The sequence below is a fragment of the Conger conger genome, chromosome 2 (genome assembly GCF_963514075.1).
Source record: "Conger conger chromosome 2, fConCon1.1, whole genome shotgun sequence".
NCBI classification, from domain to species: domain Eukaryota; kingdom Metazoa; phylum Chordata; class Actinopteri; order Anguilliformes; family Congridae; genus Conger; species Conger conger.
The window spans coordinates 24,359,174-24,383,170 of NC_083761.1; the positions used below are offsets into that span (position 1 = coordinate 24,359,174).

General features: G+C 42.0%; 1 protein-coding gene across 4 annotated transcripts; it reads left to right on the top strand.

Annotated features, from left to right (window-relative positions):
* The first annotated feature begins 4,877 nt into the window (after positions 1–4,877).
* On the top strand, positions 4,878–23,366 carry acsl5 (acyl-CoA synthetase long chain family member 5). 4 transcript variants are annotated; one of them, XM_061230091.1, is made up of 20 exons: positions 4,878–5,033; positions 7,219–7,327; positions 7,507–7,571; positions 8,022–8,123; positions 8,730–8,829; positions 10,692–10,870; positions 12,372–12,404; positions 12,493–12,544; positions 12,983–13,056; positions 13,355–13,432; positions 15,418–15,552; positions 16,160–16,294; positions 16,584–16,679; positions 17,211–17,283; positions 17,755–17,843; positions 18,646–18,762; positions 20,022–20,165; positions 21,087–21,188; positions 23,063–23,134; positions 23,229–23,366. In XM_061230091.1, the coding sequence occupies exons 1-20, from the start codon at positions 4,878–4,880 to the stop codon at positions 23,364–23,366; spliced, it is 2,049 nt and encodes a 682-aa protein (XP_061086075.1). The 4 variants fall into 4 exon arrangements, with proteins under 4 accessions (XP_061086075.1, XP_061086076.1, XP_061086077.1 ...); XM_061230093.1 differs by lacking the exon at positions 4,878–5,033 and adding an exon at positions 5,306–5,314; XM_061230092.1 differs by lacking the exon at positions 23,063–23,134.
* Positions 23,367–23,997: the final 631 nt, after the last annotated feature.

Consider the following 23,997-nt stretch of genomic DNA (forward strand, 5'->3'; position numbering starts at 1 on the left):
ATATTTTCACCTCAAACTCAATTGTCTTCAGTGTATAGCAGAAACAAAGGAATTGACCCAATTATTCCAATACTTTTGGAGGGGACTGCATGACGTTCACATTCACACAATCACATCAGTGTTTCCATGTATATATTTTATTTATTTGTTCTCCTGGCCTACGAAAGCAATATTCCTATTTTAAATAGCTAGGTGGCTAAGGAATGCTACTCTCTGACCAAACCCAGGTTGCCTTGTATCATGGCCTGGTCTTGAAACAAGAAAACATGGAGGTGTTGATTATGTTTGGCTTGGTTGGTCACAGGTGAACATGTCATACCTTGTCATACTCGGTGATGTGTTAATGAGGAGTGAGAAATTCACACGTGCTTTGGTTGAATTAACAAAACTCCAGGTTTTCCCTTGTGACCAGAGCGTCTCAGCTAATTTGTCAATGTAGGTGACATCATTAATCATCACTCCTCACCACCATAATCATTTGGATCGTCTTCATAAATCACCGATATGGCTGCCATCTTGATCACCATTATAATCCGTACCCCCAAAATCATCATCCTCTTGATAAATCATCATCATCGTCATCATTATCGTATCATGTTGTCACACACACCTCTACAAAGCTGAATAAGAAATGTCGTCAAACTTGGAACTCTGGGAGTTATTATCTGTAATCCTGGCTGCTGATTGGTTCAGGAAGAGATTCAAAAAATCATGGTTGGGTCTAGAATATATTGGGATATATTCTAGACCCACCCATGATTTTTTTCCTCCTTCAGTATCACTCTGATCACTTTCCCTGGAGGAACCTTACTTTGATTTCTCACATATGTACAGTAATTATTTGTATTCAAATAGTTTCTATGCCTTACTGAGCTTGTTTGGTGTCTGGTTAAACCTATGAAATACTCTCAAAAAGTCCTAACCCTGCGTTCTGGTCCTCTTGGTTGGCTCAATTGCACCAGACACGATCATTCTAGCACAGAGTATCTTAATCCAAAACAATTATGTGTTTGACCAAGGTTTGCTCAGAATCAAAGCACTGGAAACCCAGCAAGGCAGTAAGACAAAGGACTTTTATCGTGCTGGAGGGAGTGTAAAATATGCCCTCAATCGGCTGTGTCTCTACTTGAAATGGCCTTTGTGACTGAAAACAACATCTCCATGTTAAGCTACAGCTGCACCTCGACCCTGTAGTTTTTTTTTCTATAGTTTTATTGATCCACACTACTTGTACATGACTGAGATTTACAGTTGCGTAACTGGTACGGAAAGCAGATCTTGTGAAACATACTACAACACCGCAATCTCTGTACAGGCAGCTGAACCAGACAGTTCCTGAAGAGACAAAATATTCATTATATTTTCCTTCGACTTTCCCCTTATCTTGTTTGATACATTGTATTGAACAACAGGTACAGCAACAGAAGTCGACGTTTAAATTTGAACTCCTACCTATTGTCATATTTAGCAATTGTAGCATGGGTATAATAAATGGATGTTATATATTGCATATGGATGGTAATGCAATATGAAATATGCAAAAAACTAAAAATAAAAACATATTGAGTGTACATATTATGTTACAGCCACTTTCTGTCACACGTATATACTCAATGTTTAAAATGCATGCTGTGCTGCGATCAAAATGGAAGATAATGGAATTGCAGTGGTAATGTATTTATAATGGGGAAACTTAAACAGGGGCCAACAGAGAGTGGGAAAAGGAAAAGGGGTATTAAAGACAGTCGTATGAGAATGCGGAGTGGAGGTATGGCTTTGTCACAGATGCAGGTTTGAATGAGTCGATAGCAGGCACAGAGATACTGCAGGTTAGAATCCTTTTCCCAACAACACGTCTAATTTCTTCAGTGCCAGTTAACATCAGTTCCTTTTTGTGTGGTCTTAAACAAAATCTGATACAAAATACTATTATTAAGACGTAACAATCACCGTGCTGTGAGCCCTCCTCAATTTGTTGTACTACGAGTACTTTTTTTGTTTCTTTATCTCGAAGAATATTGCAGCATAAGTTCAAAGGTCACCTGTGAGCCATTCAGCCTTGGGAGGACACTTCCTCTCTCTCTGTCTATGGACGAAGAGCTCGGATAAAGCATGGTCCACTGGAGCTATCATTGCCACCTCTGACAAACCTGCAAGAAACAGGTACGCTCATTTCTGCTTTGTCTCTTTCTCACCTATAAGAGCTATAGTCTGTGAGAGTGGGAATTCTTATTTTGTTGTTAAATGTAGACATTTCTGAGGCAGTTTTCCTTGGAGAGTAAAGGGATATTTTTTCATGTCTCAGCATGATGAATCAGGAGAATGACTAGAAATGAAATGAACAAAATAGAAATAGAAAGTTATGTGTGTATGCACATACATACATGCATACCTACATAGATGAATACAAACATACAGTATATGCATATCACTTCTAGATAAACCCGTTATAAAACTGATATTAAAAGGTGCAACAACACCAGTGCAAGAAAGGTTTTGGCTCATGGGACATTAAATGTGTGTACTGTGAGCTTATTAAGTATATGTATAAACTGAACACCCTATATTTGTAAAAGGAGGTGCGAGTCACAGTTCAATCAATTAAAACAAGTTCAAGTGCAGGGCATAGAGCAACGAGCTGTGCATATCCATACCTTGTCAGTGTTAAGCTGAAGAAATGTGAAAAATTATACTACTGGAGTTGTAATTAGTGCCGATTCAGAAGTATGTGTGGAAGGTATTGGCTTAACTCATAATATGAGTGTAGTTTAAGTGGGCATCGTGTGAGTTGTCATCAGTGGATTTAACTACTTCATACTGTAGTTATTCTGCCATCACCAAATGCAGGAGAAGACTCTGACCTCTGGCCTATCTCACTCAAGTTCAAGGTCACTGATAGCACAATCAGCATTATCGGTACTCCGGTGTAGCCCGGCAAAGATAACTACTCACACACAAATGTGTTTGTACTGCCGCAGAAAAATATGCACTTTTCTGTGCTCGATTAATCTTGCCAGGTTCAATTGAGCTAACCAAGAGGACCAGAAGGCCGGGGTTTGCACTTTTTTATAGGTACCGATAACTACTACTGCTGTATTTTATAGGTACCAATACACCATACAAGCTCGTGTTCACACCCACAAACACGCACCCTCATGCACATACTCGTACATGCTCACACACTCTCACAAGCTCACGCAAATAATCCTGCTTGCAAACGGTCACGATCAGACATGAACACGATCCAGGTACAGACACGCTTGAGCATGCACAACCATTTATATATATACGGGCAGCCATTGCTCTACTGTTTATTTTGACAGAAAATGAATGCTTCCCCAGGGCGGTGTGTAGCGTAGTGGTGAAGGTACATGACTGGGACCCAGCAAGGCCGGTGGTTCAAACCCCGGTGTAGCTGTTGAGCCCTTAACCCTGCATTGCTCCCGGGGGGGGGATTGTCTCCTGCTTAGTCTAATCAACTGTACATCGCTCTGGATAAGAGCCAATTGCCAAATGCCATTAATGTAATGTAATGTAATGTAATGTAATGTAAGACCCCTCTTCGGCCATGACAAAGTCAAAAGCAAAAGATGGCATGCTGAAAGGATGGCCGAGGTTCACCATGTAAAAGGTTGCGCTAGATCATTGGTGTCAAACTCCAGTCCTGGAGGGTCGCAGTGACTGCTGGTTTTTGGAGTGTTTTAGCACGAGAGATGCATTCCAAAGTCTTTAATTGGTTAAAGAGTCCACACACGTTGTTCAAGGCCTTAACTGGCTGCTGATTGAAAGGAAATCACAAATACCGGCAGACACTGCGGCCCTCCAGGACTGGAGTTCGACACCCTCGCGCTAGATGGCAAAGTTCACATTTAATCTTTAGTGTTTTCACTTTGTGCTGCAGGTGCTAGATCTAGATAGACTTGCTTCATTAATGAAACAAACTAACATGTGCTTTGCCACTAGTTACTTTGAATGATAACGCAGGACCTGTAATTAATGTGATTGGAGAAATGTGAAAAGTAAGGAGTAAGGAGTAAGGAACGGTCAAGGTAAACATTTTTCTAAAAATTACTTTGAACTAACTCTCTGTTCATTGTCTCATTCCCTCATATACACACACACGCATACACACAAACTTACACAAACACAAAACCAACAGGCAGATGTTTCTTAAATCTGAGAATAATTAATGGCTGCAAACTCTAAATCACTAGAACGCTAGTGTGTGTGAAAATCCCAGGAGATCTACAGTTTCTGAGACACTCAAACCACCCTGTTTGCCACCAACAATGTTTCCACGGTCAAATTTTTTCCCCATTCTGATGGTTGATGTGAACATTAACTGAAGCTCCTGACCCATATCAACATGAATGTATGCATTGCACTGCTGCCACACAATCGGCTGATTAGATAATCGCATGAATAAATAGGTGTAATAAAGTAAAAATGTTCTAATAAAGTGCTCGAATAACGGATGTGATGATGTCATATCTTTATGTCTATAATATATGTAATATCTGCAATCTCTCTAATGAGTGTAATATCTGCCATCATGTCCGCTGCCTGCACAGTGTGACAGGTATGTACCTGTTTTGTGTACAACGTCCTTAACATCTTTGTGGGAGGTGCAGCCTGTAGTGTAGTGGTTAAGGTAAATGACTGGGACAGGCAAGGTCGGTGGTTCGAATCCCGGTGTAGCCACAATAAGATCTGCACCCTGCATTGACCCGGGGGAGGATTGTCTCCTGCTTACTCTAATCAACTGTACGTTGCTCAGGATAAGAGCGTCTGCCAAATGCCTGCAATGCAATGCAATGCAATGCAATGCAATGTAATGTAAGCTGTCCTTCCATTCCCTCTGCAGCCGTGTCCTCGAGATGGAAAGCCTCTTCCAGTTTCTGTTCTCCCCCCTGCCCACCCCAGCCCTCATCTCCATCTTCATCCTGGGTGCTGCCGTCCTGCTGTGGCTCAACTCCCGGCAGAAACCGGTCACACCCTCAGTCGACCTCAACCGACAGACTGTGGGAATCCAGGTGAGGAGTCAGCAACTATGCGGTCCAGACCTGGGTCAAATACGTAACTGGTTTACATTCAGATACTTTTCTGCGCTCGATTGATCTCGCCAGGCGCAATTGAGCCCACCAAGAGGACCAGAAGGCAGGGTTTGCACTTTCTGCGAGTATTTCATAAGTTATAATACGCCAGACCAACTCAGTAAAGTATTTAGTGGGATCACTTCTAAGTTCTAAGCAATACTGTTCACAGCAACGGATCGGTGACTGCCAATTTCAGTCAGTGTCAGTTGGCTGGGAATGTCAAAACCAAAATCCTTAGCTCCATAAGCCCCAACATTGGAAATAATAAGGGATTACTGTGCTGTCCCACATTCTAATAACTCACACTTACAGCCATCTCCCTTTAATTATCCAGTCACCTGCCTGACTCATCACTACTGTGTCTCCAGTCTGACCTCCTTGTTATCTGGTACATCTTCATGGCTCTCTCTGTGCCTGTTAACCGCTCATCCATATCACTAATACTCATTAACCGCTCATCCATGATACTAATCAGGGAATCTCCAGAAGTTGTTTGAAGATTAGTTATAGCTGGCAGGCGCATTTTCCTTGTAGCCGCTTTCCAATGGGAATCCACAAGCCACTGCAGCAAATTGCAAATGAATAGTGTTGCGTTTCTAGAGACATAATTATGACATGATACAGACCTGGGTTCAAATGGATTCAAATACATTCCTACACTTTACTGAGCTTGTGGTGTGTTGAAATGCTGAAATCCTCTCATAAATAGCAATCCTCGCCTTCTGGTCCTCTCGGTTGCCTCAATTGCTCCAGGCAAGATCAAACGAGCACAAAAAAGTATTTGAATCCAAAACATTACGTATTTGACCCCAGCCTGACATTATATGAGTTTATCCAAAGACATTATGCCTAATCAAAGGCCTGGGCTCAGAATCAATTATGATTGGAGCCGGACATGTTTATTATCAGACTCCATTTAAACTATTCACCAATCAGCTGGGATATAATGAGTGTCCAGCAAAATTATTGATCTGGCTATCAGTCAGAATTCTGATGTTGAAGACACACTGAACAGGTCAGCCAGCCAGTTTAGTGGTATCCTTTCTTTTAACATGAAACTTGCGGTGATGGTTACAGCATCGCAACGTAGCTGTGCATATTGATCAGAACAAGCCAGCCAGTTTTAATCCCTTCAATTAAACTTGCAGGTATTCAAATCGGTATTCAAATCTGATTGGTTTCCACGGCCAAGGGCTTGACGATAAACTTTTGAGCCGCCCTGCACTGCTTCAACCGCTCGACCTGCCCACTGACCTCTGTTCTTATACACTCTATGGTCCCGCCCCGCAAGCTATCCCTAAATGCTTTGCAGGGGCGCCCTCTTGTCTGGCATGGAAACTGAATGGATGCTGAATGTGTCTTCACCGTGAGAGTTCTAACTGCCACCAACTTCCATATATGAGCGCGTAAAATCAACCAGTAAAAGCATTGTCACTGTTTTCAAACTGTGGAATGGAATGTACAGTGAACTCTGCCTGTTTTTCGGTGCCGTTGGGGTCCAGCATTTAACATTGATGGAATGCTGGTAAAATGAGGTTTTAAAAGCCACAAAAGTCAGTTCATCACGGGAAAATTCTACATATGGACAATTATTGTCCACAACATATTAATTTAAGGTTAAACTGATATTTGAATCACAATATTAATGTTGATTTCCGGAACTAATATTTCCGGTTGTCCTCCCTACTGTAACCAAATGGCTGCTATTGGCAGGAACTTCTTTCCAAAGAGTAGGGCAACATGTCTACTCCAGCTATCAAACTTAGACTTATTTATTATGACTTTGTCTATTCAGACTATAAAGAAGAGCGGCACGGATGGTGCAGTGGGTAGCACTGCCGCCTCACAGCAAGGAGGTACTGGGTTCGAATCCCCGTCGGCCGGGGCCTCTCTGTGCGGAGTTTGCATGTTATCCCTGTGTCTGCGTGGGTTTCCTCCCACAATCCAAAGACATGCAGGTTAGGCTGATTGGAGAGTCTAAATTGCCCATAGGTATGAGTGTATGAGTGAATGGTGTGTGTGCCCTGCAATGGACTGGCGACCTGTCCAGGGTGTATTCCTGCCTTTCCTGTGATTTCAGTGTCCATCACCGGAGGAGATGAACAATGTGTTTCATTCACAGGGTGGAGCAAGGAAGAGCACCGCAATGGAAAATGACAATCTGATTTCATACTATTACGAAGATGCGCGGACATTGTATGAGGTTTTTCAGAGGGGTCTGCATGCATCAGGTAACAATTATTCACAATATTCAAAAAAGCATGGTGGAATAGCTGAACCACAACAAGCGGTGCATGTGGTCAGGATGATTAGTGCATCGTAACTAATAATTCATAAAAGTTAAATCACATGGTTATGACATGTCTGGCCAATATTGTAATCTTACTTGTCTAATATTTTCTTTCTGCAGGCAATGGTCCCTGCTTGGGGTATAGGAAGCCAGGACAACCCTACCAGTGGCTAAAATACAAACAGGTACTTCACTTCAGGAGGGTGATTGGAGAAATGTTGAAAAAGCCAAAAATAATGAGTACTGGAAACAAAAAACTCTTCAGCAAAATTAAACTGCCTACATCAATATATTGATATAACAGACATTCATGTTTTTGGCCCTGTAGAAGAACTTTTCATTTCATGCTGTGTGCCTCCTGTCCAGCAGGTGTCGCTGGATCACAATACCACTTCCCTTGTAGACTCCTCCCCCTTTTACTTCTATATCCTTCTGTGTGACTTCCAGTTCTGGGAGTAATACCATCATCGTGCTACAGATGTGGTTTGCTTCCGTATACGTAAATAAAATAGAGACCAACAGCATTTATTCTAAGTGTGTTCTCTGTTATATACACAACGCAGAGAAATAGAATTAATGAAAGTTCCATGGCAGCCCTTTGACCTATATCCTGACCCTTGACCTCTCTTTTCCAGGTATCAGATCGAGCACAGCACTTGGGCTCAGGGCTGCTGCACAGAGGTCTCTGTCCTTCCCCAGATCAGTTCATTGGCATTTTTGCCCAGAACAGGCCAGAGGTGAGGGTCCTAACAACATGACTTTACAACATTGATATTGATCTAGGGCAGATGTGGCCAAGAAGGGTCATATCTTTTTCTGGTTTTCATGCCAGCTAACATTTCCACCATCTGACATTTTAGTGGATGTTTGCCGAAGACTGCTCCATCTAAGTCAGGTCTACTGAACTCAAGGTCCTGCAAGCTATCGTCTAGAGTTATTTGCTCCAACCATCCACTACACCACCTTATTTTTTTTAGCTTTTTTCCAGCTTACTTCCGAAAGAGGAGGCTAAAATAGGTGGTTGAAGCACATACCTGCACCTGGAGTTGAGACACGCAGATCTAATTATTCCTATGGATTTATTAACGTTGACAGAACACTCTTGTCACCGATTCTTATTGTTTATTCATGTAAATTCTTTTTCAATAATACAAAATACATGGTAGTTTTGATCAAGGAACATAATGATGTTATGAAGTATGACAGTTATGAATAAGTTAGCAGTATCTTCCCTGCCTACATTTTAACTGTGTGTACCTGGAGCAGGAGGGAAGGGAGGTAACATTGACCTTGATGTGTCCTTGATATGGAAATCATTCTTATTTCTTACTCTCTCCCCCTAGTGGATCATATCAGAGCTGGCCTGCTACACCTACTCCATGGTAGCCGTTCCTCTCTATGACACACTGGGCCCCGAAGCACTGGTTTTCATAATTAACAGAGGTAATTAACCTAGCTCACTGGTGTTAATAATTAACATAGGTAATTAGCTCGAGCTCCACACTCCTTCTGGTACCACACTCCTTCTATGCATGTGCTTGGTGCTTTGGGAGTGAGCAACCGTGAGAAAAATCTTGTTTATTTCTTTATCCCACAGTAGTCTTAATTGCTTCTAATGTGACTAATATAAGAGCTGGGAACATTTGTATTCCAAGGCAGAGGGCAGAAAAAGATTGTAAACAAAGCACAAGACAGAAAACAAGAGAGAGAGAGAGAGAGAGAGAGAGAGAGAGAGAGAGAGAGCACAAGCGAGAACGAGATGAAGTACATATCATTCCGATCACAGACATTCCGATCACAGACCAGAAACCAAAAACACAGACAGTGACTTCCATTTCTCCAGGGATAGAGCATCTGAGGGGTGGAGAATGCAGGAATCCTGACCGCTCCATTGGTTGACGGCTACTCAGAGCCAGACATAATTAGCCATAGGGTTCCCTCGGGAAGGCAGTGGGGTACCTGTAGTCTGACCATACCGTTCAGCTGCAGATTGAGAGGAAGTCCTTGTCTGGCACAGAGAGAGAACTGCCAGATGATACTGCAGTGACCGGACAGCCCAAAAAGTACAATTGGGCGCTCCATAATGTACAAAAAAAAAGAAAAAGAGAAGGATAACCCTGCTGAAAAAACAGCTCAACCATTGAAAATGTTTTTAGAATTCTTTCAAATTGAATAAAAATCAAAAACTGAAATCTCTCATTTATGTAAGTATTCAGACCCATTTGTAGAAGCTCCATTGACAGCTATTACTGATTTGAGTCTTCTTGGGTAAGTCTCTACAAGCTTTGCACACCTGGATTTTGTCAGTTTATCCCAGTCTTTCTGGCAGATCTTCTCAAGCTCTGTCAGGTTTAATGGAAAGCGTCTGTGAACTGCCATCTTCAAGTCTCTCCACAGATGTTCTATAGGGTTTATGTCTGGGCTTTGGCTGGGCCACACAAGGACGGTCAGAGACTTGTCCGGAAGCTACTCCACATTGTCTGCACTATGCTCTGGAGCAGGTTTTCTCCCTCAATTGATCAGTCTCCCTGTCCCTGCTGCTGAGAAGCACCCCCATAGCAACTAACAAATCTAACCACTGGTCATTCTACCATAAAGGCCTCAACGATGGAGTGCTGCTGAGTTGGTTGTCCTTCTGGCAGGTTCTCCCATCTCTGCAGAGGACTTTCAAAGCACTGTTCGAGTGAAAGTTGGGTTCTTGGTCACGAGGCCGTTCTTCGCCAGTTACTTAGTTTGGCCGGACGGCCAACTCTAGGAAGAGTCCCGGTGGTTCTATACTTCTTCCATTTCACATTGCTCCTGGGAACACTCAAAGCTTTCGAAATTTGTACATTTTTATACCCTTGCTCTGATCTATGCCACACCACAAATGGTCTACAGACTTCATGGCTTGGTTTTTGTCCTGATAAGAAATGTGAATTGTGGGACCTTATATACACAGGTGTGTGTCTTTCTAAACTATGTACAATCAAGTTCTAGACACATCTGAAGGATTATTAAAGTAAACAAGATGCACCTGACCACAATTTGGAGTGCCACAGCACAGTCTGTAAATGAGAGATTTCAGTTTTTCATTTTTTATGAATTTGCTAAATGTTTTCAGTTTTTCATTATGGGTTATTGTGTGTAGATTGATAGACAAAAATGACAATTTTTATCCATTTAAATTTTAAATCTATAACACAATAAAGGGTGCAAAAAGTGAGGGGGTCTGAATACATTCTGAAGCCACTGTATATTAAATCATAATATCACAATTGCTTGTGGCAATCCTTTTCTGACAGCCAGCCCCCTTGTTGTTTCAGCTGACATCTCTACTGTGCTGTGCGACAAACAGGAAAAGGCAGAGCTACTCCTGAGTAACTGTGAAAAGGAGCTCACACCAGTGCTAAACACCATCATACTCATGGATGCCTTTGACCCGGATCTGATCGACAGGGGCTCAAAGTGTGGGGTGGATGTCCTGTCCCTAAGGGAGGTGGAGGTAAGACCAACTGAAAATAATCTATGAATCACCCACAAGGCCAATTCCATTGATCACTCCCAACACTAAGGCTCAAATTCACCAATCTCTCAAAGCAGCGTGGCCTGAATTTACAAATCAGTCAATACCTAAATAACGCTGCCAGCACTCAACAACTTAGTGTCTGTGACTTTCAGGTTCTCTCTTAGTCTATGATTTGAGTCGCTCAGTCTTTAACTAGTCTGTGACTCCGCAAGTGTATTTATGATTGTATGGATTGTATGATTGCATCAGCACATGTGTCTGTGACTCAGGAAGTATAGCCCCAGTCATATGCTATATTAAAATCTTAGCGGTTTTCAAAATTCCTTTGCCAAGCTAACAACAGCGTTTGCGCATTAAATAAAATGTTATTTCATTTTCTGCAGTGGGATGTTAAAAGTGAACCCGAACGATTATCATCAACTAGGTAGTCTAGTTAGTCTACCATAGTCTACTTTTTACAATGTAGTTGATGTGGGATTTAATAAGATAGAAGAAGGCGGGTAATGATACCCTCAGGTGATTGAGTTGGATTATTTGTCCTCTCTGTAACTGTATAGGGACAGCACTGTTCGAGTCATGTTCTATTTATTTTGCCAAAATGCCTCTCCTGGTACTTGAAAAAAATGACTGAATACAATTTTCTGCCATTATTATTTGCTAAAATACTAATATTGCACGTATCTATGACGGCTCCCTATTCAGAACAATGGCAGACACTAGTTTGCTTTCCTCCTCCAAAGCTCCTGCTACATATCTGTGATACGTTGCCGACTGGATCTACGTCTGTCATTGCATCAGCACGTGTCTGACTCCTTGTGGCCCAGTCAGTGTGGGGAATTCTGAGTACAGACACTATCCCCCCCAACCCCGATACTGAACAGGATTTAACTTTCTGGGAAATAAGACAGATTTGCCCATCGTCTCTAATCCTGTGGTTAATTAGATCCCTACAGTGACAGAGTTCTTAATCCTGGCTACTAACTGTCTACTGTACAGTTAGGTGCTAAAGTTTTTGAGGGTTAATGTGCCTTGAGGTGAGCTGTGCATATCATTCAGTCTTAGAAATGCCATTTTGTTTCATTTGTACACTAAGGTTGCATTTAAGTGTTTATTTTCCAAAAGATACAGGAAAAGCATAAATGTATTATTTTGTTCATTTCATAGTCTATTTAATAGTTGTCATTTTAATGTTTTGTCAATGTATGTGGTATGTGGAGATAGATATATGTGAACCGTCTACACATGCTTACTAGTGGTGATTAGTGTTGAAGTCCAAAAAACTCTACAGAGTAAAGACTTTAAGAATGAATTAACTGAGCAGAAGTAAAGTCCTTTTTATACAGTTTCATGTGTTTGTAGAAATGTACTTTTTGCAGCTGTAACTGTAGCAACGTTTGCTCCTGACTGTAGATCCATATTCTCTTTCTCTTTTATTTCCATTAAATAGAGCATTAAAATAACATTTTATTTTTTTCAGACTCTGGGAAAAGACAACAAAAAAGATCCTGTTGTGAGTGAAATTAAATACTATTTTTTTATCCCAGTCATACACATTTCTGTGGAAGAGACACTGACTCCTGTTCTTTCCCATAACTTAGCCTCCGAAGCCAGAGGACCTCTGCATTGTGTGTTTCACTAGTGGGACCACAGGTATCCTTCCTTCATCATCTTTACTCTTCCCTTCTCTGTTCATCACACCATCATTGTGTCTACACATCGATTTAATGTCCACCTCCATATTCTCAAGCCTTTCATGCCTGTGTCTGACAAAGTTAAGAAAGTTGTTAGTTTCTATGCCATGGCTACCCTTCATTGAGAGTGAGTCCTCTCCTTGAACTGTACCTTATTGTTTGTGTGATTGTCTGTGTGTAAAACTCTCATATTTACTAATGCAGCCTGGTCAGACATTCACAATATATTGTGATAGTTATGATGATAGTAACTGATATTTTGTTTTATTATTTTGAAAGTTGTATTATCTGGCTAGGAACTAGTACCATATCTACATTTTAATTAAATTTTGAAGTCATTCTGGCCAAAAACATCTGCTAAATAAGTAAATGTTATGTATTGTGACATTTTTTACAGGAGATCCAAAGGGTGCCATGCTAACACACGAGAATGTGGTTTCAAATGCAGCTGGCGTGCTTAGGAGCTTTGAGGTGCATCCCATTACGTTTCATGTAACTCTAGTTTCAGTTGTCAAATGACCTTTCACATACAGTACAATACAAGGGAGCCCTGAGCCCTGAGCCCTGAGTCACTGGCTTGGTGAAAAAAATGTGTGTGTTCCAGCAAAAATATAAATTTGTTTTTTTGATTTGATTTACTTGGACTTTAACCCCTTGCCTGTACGTGACCGCATTGCTGCTTATCCTGTATTGACCGGTTATAGTGTCTGTGGGCAATGAAAGGAAACCACATCTAATTTTACAGCCAGTTTCTCTGTTTGTCTTTTAGCGCTCCTTTGCCCCGGTTCCCCAGGACGTCTCCATTTCCTTCCTGCCTCTGGCTCACATGTTTGAGAGAGTTGTCCAGGTACAGAAAACAAAGGCTCTGCCCCTGTCCTAATTCAGGGGACTGATACTGCTATATGACTGACCCCAGTGTCGAGGACCCGGCCCTAGGCCTGCCTGATGAGAGATTGACAGAAGATGGGTTAGGCAGGAATGCATTGTTAACCCCTCACACACGCCAATGGGGTAGGAGTAAAAGCACCCGTAAGAGGAGAAATATGTGGCTCAAGAGAAATGTACAACCGTTTATGGACACTCAGGAGTCTGAAGTCAGAGGACTTAGATTTAGGGTTTTAGAGAGCAAGGCTAAAGGTCTGACTGAGGCCATGCGTAGAATGTGTTCTAGCATGACCTTGGAGGATACTCAACATGCTGAACGGGTAATTGGTGACCCAGGGAGTCTGGCTTTCAAAGAAACGGTAGATGTGATAACATACTTAGTTGAGACTTGTGGGCTTGCTCCTACAGGGGAGGAGCACAATGCCTGGCTAAAGCAAAAAGATGAGGAAAACAATGTAGATGATTGGGAGATCAAAGAGTATGAGGAGATGGAAAAATGTAGGAAAGATAAGGAAAACGGATACTGAAAGAAGATTAAAAGGCTTTAAGGGCCTTCCTGATTACAGCACAAATAATTTATCGGATAGATTCAAAGAACTAACAGTGGTGGAGTTAAGTGATGAATTACACTCAGCTATTAGCTGGATGTCCTTTGTAGATCCCTTAAGGCGCCACAAAAAAGAGCACCTGAAGAGTGTATTGAGATGGTGGAAGGCACTTACTTCTGGCTTGTATGAAGTCAAAGTGTGGAGATAGTCAAGGAGAGACTATGAAATTGAGACAGATACCAGTGATGAATAGGTTCCTTAAAAAAATACAAAAGAGCTAGTGTTTTTCCACTCGTATATTGAGATGGTGGAAACTCCCAACCGGAGGGGTATATGAGATAAAGTATTGGGGAAACTTCCTTTGAGGTATGAGGAAATGACAGTGAGACAAACAAAAGTGATGAATATGTTCATTAAAAAAGTTGCACCAGTGAGCTCCGATGAGACCGGGGTGAAAATTGTAATTGTTTTGGATTCAAATACTTTTATACACTTTGCTGAGCTTGTCTGGTGTATTCCATCCATCCATCCATCCATTATCTGAACCCGCTTATCCTGAACAGGGTCACAGGGTGGCTGGAGCCTATCCCAGCATACATTGGGCGAAAGGCAGGAATACACCCTGGACAGGTCGCCAGTCAATCGCAGGGCACACACACCATTCACTCACACACTCATACACTCATACACTCATACACTCATACACTCATACACACGGGCAATTTAGACTCTCCAATCAGCCTAACCTGCATGTCTTTGGACTGTGGGAGGAAACCGGAGTACCCGGAGGAAACCCACGCAGACACATGCAAACTCCGCACAGAGAGGCCCCGGCCGACGGGGATTCGAACCCAGGACCTCCTTGCTGTGAGGCGGCAGTGCTACCCACTGCACCATCCGTGCCGCCTGTCTGGTGTATTGAAACCCTAACCTAATACTTTCAAAAAGTGCAAATCCCACCTTCTGGGCCTCTTGGTTGGCTGAATTGCTTCAGGCAAGATCAATTGAGCACAGAAAAGTATTTGAATCCAAAGTAGTTACATATTTAACCCAGGTCTGTCTCAGATTATCCTCTGTATAAAAGCTTATACTGAGTAGCCTATACTTGATGCTTGTTGTACCAATCTAAACTTTTTGGTTTACCATGTATGTTGGTATCGATACTTTCAGGCAGAAAGCCTAAAAAACATTCAGATTTGCCTGCCGGTGCTATTAGGAAAGAGAGATGGGGAAGAGGGTTCGTTATTTTTTTTTTCATCAAATCAAAAGTTTTTTCATTCACATAAAATAGTTTTCATGTAGACAATTTGGGAAAAGCTATTAATCCAATGAGACCAGGACAGGGAGTATGGTGGCTTGGGAAGAGGGGTAGTCTTGATTTGTTCTTTCTGCCTTTCAGACAGCAATGTATGGTGCCGGAGCCCGGGTTGGCTTTTTCCAAGGAGACATTAGACTCCTTCCTGATGACATGAAGACACTGCAGCCCACCATTTTCCCTGTGGTCCCCCGCTTGCTCAACCGAGTGTATGACAGGGTACTGGATTTTCACTCACAGAGCACAGCGCTTTAAATCAGATAGCACAAAAAGACACAACACTTGGCATACAAATAGATTGCACAGAGGAATCTACCCAATCGGTAAAAAATATTTTGTACACTTTACTTGTGTTTTTGTACTGTTTTTACTGAAATCCGACCAGTTTAACTTATGTAAATAACTTGAAATGTCGGAAGTTGAAAATAATCTTTTACTTCATTTGATAGTTTCATAAAAAGCAATTTTTTTGCTAAGTAAATTCTTTCCATTTTCCAACAAGAGAAGTAAAATCAAGCTAGTTTGATACCAATTGGACAGAAAGTTTAAGGAGAAGCAACCCACAAATGCAGCACATTGGTAGGAACTTCTAGAGCAGTGTTGGTGAGAACTTTCAGAACCATATGTATGAGGGTAGTCTTTTTTATCTGATTGTTTGACAATTGTCAGTGTGGGGGTCTTATATTAACTAGATTAGCTCAGCTCCACAGTAATTTCAATGCTTTTCGTGCCATTAAAAGCATGTTTTTGATGAAAAACATGAAAACATAAATCGTTTTTTGGGGTCATTTATCTAAAAGGTGTTTCCATGTTGTTGCCTTCTAAGGTTCAAAGTGGAGCCCAGACACCTTTCAAAAAGTGGCTGCTCAATTTTGCCGTTGAGAGGAAGCACTTGGAAGTGAAGCAGGGGATAATCCGAAATAACAGCATCTGGGACAGGCTGGTCTTCCACAAAGTCCAGGTATAGTGCCGAACACAACATAACTGTATTACTGTAAACATAATAGAGTATAATGATAAAAGAAAAAAGCTCAAATCCAAAAAAGGAAAATTTGATCAAAACATACACCCAAAAAAAAGACTTCACACTTTCACATTATATAAGCGGCATAGGAATTAGCAAAATACCAGATATCCAACAGTACATGTATCGGCTGGTATATTTTAACATGCAATGCTTTCTCAAGGGTTCTAGCAGTCGCTTACATCCATGTAGACCATGATGACTGACAGGTGATCTCCTCCTGTAGGAGACTCTCGGGGGGCGGGTCCGTGTGATGGTGACGGGGGCGGCGCCCATCTCCCCCTCTGTCCTCAGCTTTCTCAGGGCGTGTCTCGGATGTCAGGTAAACCTGCCTCACAGCCCCGCCCACCCCGTACCCTTGAGTAAAAAGCTTACGATCATCACTGATGTGTCCGGAATCATCATAAGATGTAGAAGTGTTTATTGAGCTGTGGACATGAGTCAACGAGACCAAGTGACAATAAAATAATGACATAAGCTTATTGATTGCGGTCAGTTCACACAGTCACAAAGCCTTGATAAAACCACAGTGAAAGAGGGAGAAAGAATATACAGTATTGGACATCAAAACGTGGCTTCACATCAAAATCTGATATTGCCCCCCCCTTAGCTTTTGCCCTGCCAGTGCCATTATGAGAGCATTACAGAAATAAAATTTTAATTTACAAAATATTGCCAGTGTTTTGGTTTGGATATGAAACTGGACCCCTTCCCCCATTCAGAGAGGTTTTAAACAAACATTTTTTACGCATTTTTGAATTGAATCATATTTCAGATGTGGTGTCCCAGCACAGCATTCTTCTGCTTGTGATGTTGTTGCCCTGCCTGACCTTGTCTTGTCATCCCCTGTCAGATTTTTGAGGCATATGGCCAGACTGAGTGCACAGCTGGCTGCACCTTCTCTGCATCAGGAGACTGGACATCCGGTAAGCTACTGTGTTTCTGACTGACTGCGCTTCTTGCGGTTCCTTCTTATCATGTATTCAGTGCATATACAAAACATATACAAATTTGTATTTTTAATATTCTTAAATTATTGGAGATGCGCAATCTATGTACTGTTCGTGCTAGAGGTTACATTATCAACCCCTTGCATTCTCCTACTTACTTATTAGTTCAATCATCAGGCCAAAACCCAATGCATACAGGCTTCATGTGGGGGACATTAAGGTAACTGCATAAGTGTGGTTCTTATTATTAGTTTTTAGCAATAATATTTACCCTCTGGTGGGATGAAATGCCCCTCATTACTAATGAAGCCTTGATCAATGAGGTTTAATGTGTAACTGGTAGGTTATTTGAAGTATTTGTTTGTTGAAAGAGACATAGTAAATGGTAAATGATAGTATTATTATAACCATTTTACTACCGTTACTAATATAAATTTCCTCATTCAGGACATGTTGGCATTCCTCTTCCGTGTAACATTGTGAAACTTGTTGATGTCGAAGAAATGAACTATTTTGCAGCAAATGGAGAAGGGGAGGTAAAAAAAGTCATACACACGTACGCACACACTTAAACTGAAAAAAATACAGTACCTCCAGCTGACAATCATGAGTAGGTAGCGAACCTTACAAATCCAAACACATCAGTGTTACAAACATATCAATGTTCTAGCAGTTCCACAATTGTGTGGAGTGCCTTTTCCCAAAATAGGTCACCAGTCATTACTTAATAGCACCAAGTGGTCATTTGCACCCATAGTTAAAGCATTTCTTTCCTGACACCAGGGGGCCCACAGAACATGAGTCATTGCTTAGTGGTTTGAGGAGCGTGTTACTGATTCTATCAATATTGATGCTATGACTTCCTCCAGATCTGAACCCAACTGATTACTAACAGGATATTATTTGCCTCTGGCATTTTTCCACTCCATCAGCCAGCCCTGTGTTGTTCAACCTTGTGGTAGAGCCCCACCCTGCTGATAAGAAGAGCACAAGCTAGATTTTGAAATAGCTGGTAGCCAGTTGACCAGTTTAGACAACATGGTTTGACCAGCTCATGGTTTGACAAGCTGGTCATTTCAAGCTGGTCATAGCTGGATTTTACGGCAGGGCATTCCTTCTGTGCAATTCCAGATGGTAGTATTCTATGCTAAGCCATAGCGCATATAGGCTACATTGGCCCTACACCTGAGTAAGTGATTTTACATTGACTTCAGTGTTTTTTCTTCACTACCAGTAGATCCACAGTGTGATAGGATGCCGCAGAAGATGACTGGGCAAAAGGGGGGACCCTATTCTGGTTGCTATTGCAGAGTAGTAAAGCTGGTTTTCTCTTTACAGGTCTGTATTAAGGGAAAAAACGTGTTCAGGGGATATCTGAAGGACGAAGACAAGACTGCCGAGGCTCTGGATAAAGACGGTTGGCTCCACACAGGGGACATTGGGAAGTGGCTGGCGGTATGAGAGATTAGCCCCGGATATCCACATGCAGAGTACCCCATGCACCTGCTCCCCAGCCAGCACTAAACAGTAACATAGAAGCTGTAGTATGCAGTACTAGCTGATAAAGTAGTATTAGCTTTTATCAAGAGAGGGACAGAACGTGTAATTATTTATAGATTTAGCGTCAGAACCGCTAATCGATTCCACAGAATAATGCTGTCATATCCATATTCGCAAAGGAGAGACTGAAATCCCAGTTCATAACAGTTCAGCTATATTACGATTTTATTTCCTTGAAAGTGAGAGTGAATGCTGTTCTGTGAATCATTGCTACACACAGACAGAACTGGGATTCCAATCAGTGGTTGTCAGATGGGTGAAGGGGTAAAAAGAGAGGTTGATCATTCGAATACTTGATCATGGGACCCGTGGAGTATTTGCCACTAACGTTCACACTACCGACAGAAAGCGAAGGGCTAAGCCTGCCCAAACTGGTTCCTGGAGATCTACTGTCCCATAAGTTTTCACTCCAACCCTAACAAACCACACCTCATGCAACAGCTAGAGAACTCACTGAGCTGCATTGATCTCAAAGAATCAGGTGTGCCGAACTAGGTTAGAAATGAAAACCTACATGACAGTAATTCTCTAGCAGCAAGTGTGGGCAGCCCTGGGTTCAGCCAATACCTCTCAGCCGAATTTCCCAAACCTGGTCACCTGACCTTGGCTCAGAGCATACCCCCCTGAAACACCTTCCCAAGTTTGTCTCTCCTGAAAACCACAGAGAAAGCATTCTATGGCAAACTTACCTGCCCCAGGAAGGCACATTTGTTGTTTCCGTGTACTGTCTGGTTATTGGCTGGTAAGTGCATGGACATGGCACACCTGCATGGACGTGTCACTGCCATAGAGTCGGCGAGAACCGGTTTGTCAGCTTCGTTAGCCAGCAGTAACAATTAACTCCCCCCACCAAACCTCTGGAGGCCTCGGATGAGAACTGTTAATTAATTTTCTGCTATTTCTTTTCTCTACGGCTGCAGCCGTTAGCGCTCTCTCACCCGATGAAGCCTCATTAGGGTCCTGTCCCAACCTGCTCTGAGGTAGCGGTAATTACACACAAATCAACCTCTCTCACGGGACAGGATTTAGTGCTGACACGCCGTTATCTGCAGTCCATCTCACACAGAAAAGGGAGGAGGGAGAGAAAGAGAGAAGGAAAGAGACATGGAGAAAGCAAAAAGCAAAAAAAAAAGTTGTGCAATCTCTCCCTACAGAGCGGAGTCCTGAAAATCATTGATCGGAAGAAGAACATCTTTAAACTGGCCCAGGGAGAGTACATTGCCCCCGAGAAGATTGAAAATGTGTATGTGAGGAGTGGGCCAGTGGCTCAGGTGTTTGTGCATGGAGACAGCTTGCAGGTAATAGCAATGGGCAATTAATACAGTAAACCTCTCTTACATCAAGGAAAGGCATCATTAACAATGGAGAACTTCATACAACTTCTCTAGTCCAGCATCCCAGCTAACACATACGTAGCTAACGCATTATAACATTGACATAGCATTTCAACATTATGAGAACATTTTGCGTTTGCTGGGATTCATATATTGTGGCTTCAGAGAGTATTCAGACCCCTTCACTTTTTGCACACTGAGGGCATTTGCACTGATTTTCAGGCACACATATGACGCATTCTGCCCAGGAAACACGCGTTGTATGGATCAAAATGGCACACAGGGCTAGAACCCGTGTATGCATGTGATCTAGGCGCGTCATCACAAGAGTCAAGCTCATTGTGATATTACATCTCCCATTTCATTCAAACGGCACTCGCTGCCACGGCTGGAATATGAACACATTTTGTCTTGCACCGGATATGCTTTTACTGGGAACCAATACATGGATATCACCACAGGCAGTGAAGATAGTCAATGCACTGAACACCTGTTTCAATTGTTTAATATCTGTCTCTTTCGCAAAATGCGGTTTGTAGGCAGTCCCATTTGCTGATTGCATGAGCTGTAGGCTTAGTAACTAAGGCGTTTAGTCCCATTTCAGGCAGACACCAACACACCCTTGTCAAGCTGCATTTTTCTCGCTACGAGTTCATGTACGTAAATCTGGCTCATAGAGTTTTTCATGTGTAGAGTATGTGCGTTTTGTGCACTCATGTTCTGCCTTCAGCGAACCAGGATGCGAAGGCTCTGATAGAGGAGAAAGGGGTGGGGAAAAGGAGGAGGAAGTTTAAACTGTGACAGCTAGCATTTGCAAGCTGTATCAAAAAGACAGATGTATCTGATGGTGGCCCCACATGACCAAGCATCACTGTCTGGCTGCAGGCTTGCCTGGTGGGTATTGTGGTTCCAGACCCAGAAGTACTTCCCGGTTTCGCTGCCAAATTAGGAGTGGAGGGTTCTTTGGAGAAGCTCTGCAAGAATCAGGTACCCCTGCGTTTATATTCAGGCCCTATTTTAAAACATATTTTTCTAAGCCTGAATTTCCCACTATAAACTTTCACCCAAACTGTCTAGGTGTGGTAATGAGAACTGTCAATTAGCTATGAGGTGCCCCCACTTTCCTGTCGGCCACTAGCGCAAACTGTGTGTCACGAGTTATAGGAGGGATAAGGGGAGTGGTTATCTCCATGTGACATACTACTAGGAGAACATTCTCAACCAGTTGAACATAGATGATAATCTTCAATGCCCTCTTATGCGAATTGCATATAAAAACCTAGAAAGTGTGACAAACCACCATGTTACTCCTTTAATAGCTGTCTATGAATAACTAACTAACTAAACGTCAAACAAAAAGTTCAGAAATTTGTGTTTGGTAGATTATTTCTCTCTTGTAACAGTACTTCTTGGCAATACATTTTATACTGTTGGAAAGCCTGTTTATTTCCTTTTTAAATGGTAAGGAAGGAACATGCATTTGTGGGATAAGCAGTACAGCTGAGTATGTGGGTAGCGCCAAATCTTCTCTGCCAATGCCAAACAGCTTATTCTGCTGTTGCTATTGACTCTTGTTTGGTGTTGTTTGGTGGATTGGATGATTGAAGTCAGTATGTTGGTCACTCTAGCACACAGTTGTCAAACTCCAGTCTTGGAGGGCCGCAGTGTCTGCTGGTTTTCGGGTTGTTCCTGGCACCTGTGGTTCATTTAAATGTTTAATTGGCTAAAGAATCCACACACCTTGTTCCCAAGGCCTTAATTGACAGCTGATTGAAAGGGAACCACAAAAACCCGCAGACACTGCGGCCCCCTGGGAATTCAGTTTGACACCCCTGCTCTTGCACGAACAGCATGCCCCAGCTGATCCCACAAGTGTTCAATTGGGTTGAGGTCAGGACTGTTGGCAGGCCATTCCATTCTCTCTACTCCCAAATTCTGGAGGTGGTCTCTGATAAACCCCGCTCTGTGGGGGTGAGCGTTGCCATCTTAGAGGATGGAGTTTGGTCCCAGACTGTGGAGACCTCAACCCAATTGAACACTTGTGGGATCAGCTGGGGCATGCTGTTCGTGCTAGAGTGACCAACACAATCACGTTGGCTGACTTGCGACAAATCCTGGTTGAGGAGTGGAATGCCATCACACAGCAGTGTGTGACCAGGCTGGTGACCAGCATGAAGAGGAGCTGCCAGGCTGTTGTGGCTGTGTATGGTTCTTCCTCATGCTACTAAGGCTCCTGACTGTTTGTTAAATGAATAAATTGTACAATTGCCAATATGTCTTGTTTCTTCCTTGTTACTGATAGACTTCAATCATCAAATCCACCAAACAACACCAAACAAGAGTCAATATACAACAGCAGAATAAGCTGTTTGGCATTGGCAGAGAAGATTTGGCAAATTTTACATGAGCGCTACCCACATACTCAGCTGTGCTGCTCATCCCACACATGCATGTTCCTTACAAATGGGGCACCATTTAAAAGGGAAAAACAGGCTTTCCAACGGTATAAAATGTATTGCCAAGAAGCATTGTTACAACAGAGAAATAATCTACCAAACACAAATTTCTGAACTTATAAAATTTATTTTAGTTTATTAATAAGCCATATCATCATATATCATTTACTTTTGTTAAGCCGTTTTCTGTAACTATCATTTATAAGCTGTTACACACCCTAAATGTAACATTGAACATGTCTTTTCTGAGTTTCATTTTTTCTTACATTTTTCTTACAATATTATTATTCTTCGGTATTAATATTCTGTATTGTATTACTTTCTGCTGTAATAAATATGTAAAATTGTGAGCGGGGCTAAGGGGGGGCAAAGGTATGAGGTATTGACTTCTGTTTCTCTGTGCAGAAAGTAAAAAAAGCCATACTAACTGACCTAATAAAACTGGGTAAGGAGGCGGGGCTGAAGTCCTTTGAACAAGTAAGCAACACATATAATATACAGAATTAGTTTTTTCAGAAATACTCGAGCTTGCACAGTATGCTTAAGCCAGACGCTGTTCTTCTGTGACCAGGTCAAGGATCTTCATCTTCACCCGGAACAGTTCAGCATTGAGAACGGCCTCCTGACTCCCACGCTGAAAGCCAAGAGGGCCGACTTGACCAAGTTCTTCAAACTGCAAATCGACAGCCTCTATGCCAACGTTCAGTGATGCGTCCTGAGGACGCCATTTCACTTCACTTCTGGACTTTCACCCCTCTCGGGCCTTCTTATTATTTTCTAATCAAATTACACTAACCAGGCATTGTTAACTACATTACAACAATACCAATGAAGGGGACTTGACTCACTGGAGGACATTCTTGCAATATAGTTAAATGGCTGTTTTTTTTTTTTTAAAGCACATGAAATAAAAGCAGACATTGTGAATTCTGCCTCATAGTCATTGTTTTATTTGAAAATACAAGCTTCAAATAAAACAATGATACAATTAAACGGCTGAAAAACAGCCGTTTAATTGTATTTCCGAACTGTCCCATTTAATTGTATTTTATTCAGACATATTTTGAATATGACACAGAAGATTAAACTGAAAAGTGTGAATCTCTTTCCTCACAAGAAAGGAAAGTTCAGGAGTTATTCACTACTTCCAGCTCCTCAAAAGAACAATTAACTGGTTGGAATGTCTTTAAATATGGTGGACCTCGATCGATTTCTGGGGCAGAAGTAAGTTAAAGATAAAGGCGGGGAAAAATAAGCCAATGGAATCAGCCCAGTGTTTAAGTTATAACTTATAACTAACATTTGGAGCAGGGATGGGCAACTCCAGTCCTATGTGTATG

Excerpts from the sequence above, each read along its gene's own strand:
- acsl5 (XM_061230091.1), top strand. The coding sequence starts at position 4,878 with ATGGAAAGCCTCTTCCAGTTTCTGTTCTCCCCCCTGCCCACCCCAGCC. Across the intron at positions 16,295-16,583 it reads TGGTCTTCCACAAAGTCCAG|GAGACTCTCGGGGGGCGGGT; the intron begins GTATAGTGCCGA and ends CTCCTCCTGTAG. Across the intron at positions 23,135-23,228 it reads GGCTGAAGTCCTTTGAACAA|GTCAAGGATCTTCATCTTCA; the intron begins GTAAGCAACACA and ends TTCTGTGACCAG.